The 6,426-nt window shown below is 38.4% G+C and overlaps 1 protein-coding gene across 2 annotated transcripts in view; it reads left to right on the plus strand.

Annotated features, from left to right (window-relative positions):
* LOC121813402 overlaps positions 1 to 6,426 on the plus strand; it is a 12,824-nt gene that overhangs the window by 5,394 nt on the left and 1,004 nt on the right. Inside the window, exons 1-2 of one of the 2 annotated variants that reach the window (XM_042217144.1) lie at positions 963 to 1,063; positions 6,053 to 6,403. In XM_042217144.1, coding sequence (XP_042073078.1) covers positions 991 to 1,063; positions 6,053 to 6,403 — 424 coding nt within the window. In that variant the 5' untranslated portion in view covers positions 963 to 990. Of the gene's footprint in view, positions 1 to 962; positions 1,064 to 6,052; positions 6,404 to 6,426 lie in introns of those variants that run through there. The other variant, XM_042217145.1, reaches the window with a different exon arrangement.

Consider the following 6,426-nt stretch of genomic DNA (forward strand, 5'->3'; position numbering starts at 1 on the left):
CTCACTCACCTGGAGGATCAACACTTTACCTGATGGAAGTTTTTTATGTGTCTAATAGCTTTGCTTATATTTGTAAATGTATTTAAATAACATGTAGTCAAGATGATTTATGGATGGGTTATGTGTAAAGTAAAAAAAAAAAAGAAGCTATAAAAGCTATTTTAAAAATTAAACTTATGGCAAATGCATTATTGTTCCCACTGTGTCTTCAGCCATCTGCCACTAGATCAGGCTGTAGCCAAAGCATTGTTAGCTGTTTATTATTATTATTATTATTTTAGATTTTACGTCTTATAGAGATGGTTGTCATGAATTTTGGGAGAATGTGCATCAGTCATAATGCCACACGCTACAGCTGATGATATTTCTTTTTCAGATGTTAATTTGGCAAATTTATCAGATCATATTAGATATTTTAATATTATATGACATCTTTTTCAGTAATGTTTTTTAATAATGCACAAAAATATCTAATTTATTAAAAATGCATTTTTCTCCATTCTCTTTGTAATTTTGTATAACGTGTTTAAAGTACAATCTGACATGTTTATGCGCTATGCCGCTATGTGACATTTAAAATGTGATCATGATTGTACTAATCGATTAGTTGATTGGCTGAGTAACGTGGTATAATTTCCTTGGTACCAGGAACATCCCGATCACAGGATGTCCTTGTACCTGTCCCACAGTCACACAGCCAGTTTAGATCTGGCAACGGTTTTCCTTTGCTCTGTGTGTAAAGAGCAATTTCTTCTCCAAGCTCAAAAACATCGTTTGGGCACTTTGCCCCTAATCAGCCACCTTACTTATGTGTAAGAGAATCTGTCACCAGGGTGTGACCAGGGAGACAGCCAGTGAACCGTCGACAGCACTTTATCCAATAACAAGCATGGGCGTTGGGAAAAATAAAAAAACAGGAACCAAAAACACGACTCCTTCCATCACCCAACATAACTTCCGTTTGTGAACTTTAAGTGTGCTTCATGAAACATGTTTGCTGTAACATCTCCGTGGCTCTGCTGGACTTTACTGTCTGTCTCCCTCGTGGGCTTTACCTGTGCGGGTGAGTTTGATTTTAAAATCCTATCGATTTATTTTCTTATACTATGCACAAGCGATCTGAGTCATGCAATAATTTGTAAAATTTGTCTGAAAATTTTTACAAACCACAACATATCACTAGTTATGTCATTTATTCAGCTCAATTTACAAGATTACAAGCCATGCAAATAACTAATTTTCTGACTCATCTCCCTTATCACATTTATGAACTCATCTCCGGTCATTTGCAGGATCCTCGTATGTGTATCTATATTAAAATTCCAGTGCACTGTTACATTCAGATTTAATGGGACAAAGTTTCACAGCAGAAGATCAACAGTACTGATTCAAAACCACATAAGAGTAATAAACATTAGTCAAAAACTTTCTATTATTAATATCACATACGAGAACAATATTTGCCAGCTGAAGGACTATTGACTTGTTTTGTAGATTTTTTTTAATGATTAGAATTCTTAATCTGTGCAACTATCGTTTAAATAAACATATGTTAAAAATATATTGTAGTTTTGTCCTTTTGAAAACAATATTCAGTGGACTTAAACACTTTTTTGTGGTCTCTGTACTCCTTCAGAGGGTGCGTAGACCATGTGGTTTGACTACTTTTGTGTGATAGTACATAGTAACATTACTGCAGGGATCATTATATGTTACGATGGGTTGATAGCAAGCTGTCAGAAGGTATCATGTGGGTACATAAGTGTGGCCATACAGGCTCATCATCTGAGTGCTGCGTTTAATGTATGCAATGCCTGCATGTGTGTGACATCGATGAAGATATACAAGTTTGTTGATGGAAAGGCAACCGAGTCTTTTGCTCATTTAACGATGCACTAAAATGAACCTTCCATTTGTAGAACGTCTGTAGAATTGCCAGGGTTTCCTTCAGCGGTTTTATGTGGTGGAAGCCGGTCTTATGTCTGATATGTCGTAGTGAGGGGTATGTTTCGCTCTTGTATTCGTGTGTTGTGAACCTTGAGTCTCGTACGTCTGTCCAGAAAAGCTTTCTAATTGTGGTTAAAAAGATGGCAAGCCAGAGCATTCCAGCCCAGCGCAATTCTAACATCTCACTAGTACTTGTACCTTCACAGTACACTACGTCAGACAGCACACAGTCCACCCCACACACCGTAGGAGGGTCTCATATTTAGATTCGGCATCGGAGTGTGTTCAGGTCCCCTTTTGTTTAAGCTGCTCACTCATAGTATGCACAAAACGGACTGAGTGCGTCATGAGGTTTGACTTTGCGAGATTAAAGAGAAACGCCAATCAATGAATACATTATAAATTTGACAATTTACGGATTACAAATCTTAGTAAGCTATATTTAGATTTTTTCTGCAAGACAAGAGAGTGTAAAGAGAGACAGAAAATAGAAATGGAAGAAATGGAAAAGGAGAGAAGAAAGCAATAAGAAATAGGGAATTGAAAAGAGGGTAAAGTTGATAGACTGGACAGAGTGAACTGAGAAATTAAAGCCTATAACTGGGAGAGAGAAAAAGAGAAAGTGGAAAACACGACTATTAAGTAAAGAGAGTGAGAAAGAAAGTAAAGAGGAAAGGGAAACCGAAAAAAAGGAACAAATCATGGAAGAAGAGGTAGGACTGAAATTACATTTATAAATGATAAAGAGGTAGAAAGGGGGAAACATCATGTCAAGATGGAGGAAAGATAAGAAAGCAAGAAAAGAAAAAAAAGGGTGAAGAAGGGAAGAACAGGAATGAGAAGGAGTGTTAATTTGTGATGACAGTCTGGAAGCCCAAAGGGGGGAAAAAAGTCTGTTTCTGACTCTTTCTTTTACTCTTTTGTCCTGCTACCCTTCTTCCATTTCAATGACTTGTTCCCTCATTTCTCCTCCAGTTTTCATGCCTGTTGCTTTCTTTTTGTATATTTATACATTAATTTCTTCTGCATGATCTGTCCGTGCATTTAGTTCCTATATGTTTTCCTTCTTTCCGAGATCTGAGTCCCGAGTGAGGACTATTTAAACGTTCCTATACCTATTACAGGAGTTTGACCTTGCCTGTGGCTGGGTTTTTATGAGTGCTTCTTCCAATGATGTTGTCCGCTGGCATTATCTATCTATTTTGTTCTATGTGCCATTAGTATGCAGTGCTTGTTCGCACTCGAGTAGTAAATAGCTATCATTAATGCAGAGAACGAAAATTGAACATATTCAGTCGACCCTGGATAAACAATTAACACTTTACTGTCTGACATCCATAGAGATCAAAGCCACACGTCCACGTGCAGACTAAAATGGGATAAACAACTCAAACTTGAACAGCTATTCATAAGTTTCAACTCGAGGTTAGAAAGAAATAGCCGAGGCTTCGCTATATCAACCATACGCGCTCACCCGAACTACTGCGAGCTATGGGATAAAAGAGTATAGAAGACTTCAAAGAGTCGAAGGTAAGACCTTTTATCCTGATAGTTGTTCACACTTAACGATGAAATATAAACCTGTACCTTCATGTGGAGTGGAAGTGACGCAAGAGCAAACAACAATAGCTTTGTCCTTCACTGCCAGAAAGAGTTAACTCATCTTTAAATGTCTTGCATTTGTTTGACATATCTCCAAAGGTCATAGACCGGTGGAATTACGTCCTGTGGGGGGTACTTATTACAAACCTTATAACCATCCCAATGGCCACTATCTCTCTTAAGCCTTTATCAAGAGAGAGCCAATAAAAGTTACAACGGACTACACGAACACGCTTCGTCTTAATAGGCCTGATCTGCATCTTATAGTATTACAGAGTTGCCTACCTGGAACTATTTTATATGGGCTATATTTTAAATTTGTCTAGGTCTTGTCAAGCATATTTTAGTCCTAGATCTTCCTGTACAGATATCCCGGTCCAAACATGGACAAAGTGGGAGGCTCCTAAAATCGAAATCGGTATGCATTGCGGTGCTTTTTTTTTTATTTTATTCTTAAGGGCAGCAGCACTGAATAAGATGCGGACATATTGATAAAAACACAGCCAAAGGAGCACAAGTACTCTTGGCTCTAGCAGTGTGTCGGTTGTAACACGTCATGATATTTTATTCTAGAATCCACACCAATTAATTCATTCCGACAAATACTACCCACAGCAATCCCTCTCGATGGGAGGTAATGTAGAAAACACTTCCACCACCCACCAACACTCCAATACAACAAAACCCACACCCACACCAAAAACAAAGACAAATTCCAAAAAACAACTACCACAATAAAACCTAAAAAACATCAAAACACATTGGAGAATCAACAGACACAAACACCTAATAGACAACCGACCATCAAATACAGGAAGTACACAGGACGAACTACGACCCAGTTGAACGCACAAAACACAAACAAACCAAAAACAGAACCAAACACAAAACCAACATCAAACACACTCCACCAACAACAACAGAACAAACGAACAGGAAACACAAACAACACAAAAAACAAACATCACAAGAAAAACGCTCACCAGACACAACATAGTGGCCAACTTCCTGGGGACATTAACTTTATAATAAAAAAGGAACAGAAAAGGAAAGGAAAGAAAAGAAAAAGAAAAAAAAACTAGGGGTAGAGCAGCAGGGGCTTTCTAGCAGTGTGCTTGTAACTCTGGATAATTTACTAATAACAATTTTCATTGCAAATGTAGGCATTGATGGATTATGTAGTAACACTGGGACGTTGTTATATAGCGGTGTTTAATTATTTCTATTGCATGCTTTCATTTCTGCCAAAGAAACAGTTCATTTAAAGTGACATTAAATAAGTTTTTTTGCATTAACTTATAATTGTGAGGTATAAAAGTTGATTGCACCATGTAATTGCTGTAGAATAATGACGTCGTTGTCCTTATGATTGGTTCGCTATAAGCCTAACTTTCACTCTGCAGTTCTATCTGCCCGCAGGTAAGAGGCCTTCTGGGATAAAGGCACAAATAAATGAGTGTCCTCTGTTGGCACTGGAGATGTTTATAGCATATGTTCAGTCAGCTGATATGAACATGCATCTGCCATCATTTAAAACTCTGAAGAATGCAGAAAACATGACGTGATGTAAGTTTTCTGAAAACACACAAAGCATCTCTCCCATTGCAACAAATACGGGATGTGAATTTGCAGAATCTGTAAGCAAGAGACAAGATTTTTGGTGTTGGAATCATTCCAGTTTCGATTTGTAGTCCAGGTGTGGTGCATTTAATATTGACCAGTCACAACTGAGCCGACTCTTCATACATACAGGTGCACAGTCCCTGTGGAGTGCAACAGAGGGAAACTGTTGTTGCTCCTGCTATTTTTAAGCTCTTACATATTTTTCTTCATTGACTATCCAGATATTCTAACTACACTGCAACCCCCAAAACATTGATTGTGTTCCCCAGAGCTAACTTATCAGATGGTATTGTATGGATTTTTTAACTCTCACTAACCCCTACTGCAATCACATATTTTCATTTTACAGCTATTGTAAAACCATTTTATGTGTAAAGGAGTGTTTCCTATTTTTATCATTTTGGACTTCAACCCTCATTGGAGCAGGTGCAGCTATCATTTTGACAAAGAAACAGAGCCACCAGATACAGAATTGAAGAGAATTACAGCTTTATTCTTGCCTTATTCAGATTCTCACAGTTGGACTGTTGTGTGTTGCCACTAGAGGAGGTCAGCTAATCCCCTGAGTGTGTGTGTGTGTGTGCGTGCTCCTTGTTTGTGTGTGTGTAACATTTACCTGCCAAATTCTTGTCGTTATCCTTCTGTAGGAAAAAGGAAAATGACTAAGTATATGGACAAAAAGAGGATGTTCACTGAAAAAGTGTGTGAGAGGCAAAATGCCCACAGAGAGACAGCAGAGATCTGGAAAAACAACAAGAGGAGTGAAGTGAATAGAGATGGATGGTAATAGAAGAGGAAAATTTGTTGATGTCAGTTATAAAAATGCCCAACATATCCAGTCCTCAGAGTGTCTGCTCCTCTCTCTTTGTCTCCTCAACAGGATCATTTGTAGTGAATGTGACTCAGACCTCCTATCAGGCCGAGGAGAACCACAACATCACACTGGAGTGGACGTTCACAGTAGAAACAGGCAGATATCTAAACATCTACTGTGAACTGATAACTGATGATAAACTCTCACTCCTGTATCATGTCCATAATGGTGCTGAAGTCTCAGAGTCTCAGGATGAAAAGTTTTCAGGACGAGTTCAGAGTGACAAAGACGCCCTCAGAGAAGGACGAATCAGACTCCAGCTGTGTAGACTCAGGACTGAGGACTCGGGTCAATACAAGTGTCAAGTAAACACAGATTATGGTCTCAGCTCTGCGAGCTGCAGACTCAACGTCACTGGTAAGTTTTAACAAGTCAAAACT

The sequence above is a fragment of the Haplochromis burtoni genome, unplaced genomic scaffold (genome assembly GCF_018398535.1).
Source record: "Haplochromis burtoni strain Fernald_Lab_line unplaced genomic scaffold, NCSU_Asbu1 Contig_1629, whole genome shotgun sequence".
In the NCBI taxonomy this organism is placed as follows: domain Eukaryota; kingdom Metazoa; phylum Chordata; class Actinopteri; order Cichliformes; family Cichlidae; genus Haplochromis; species Haplochromis burtoni.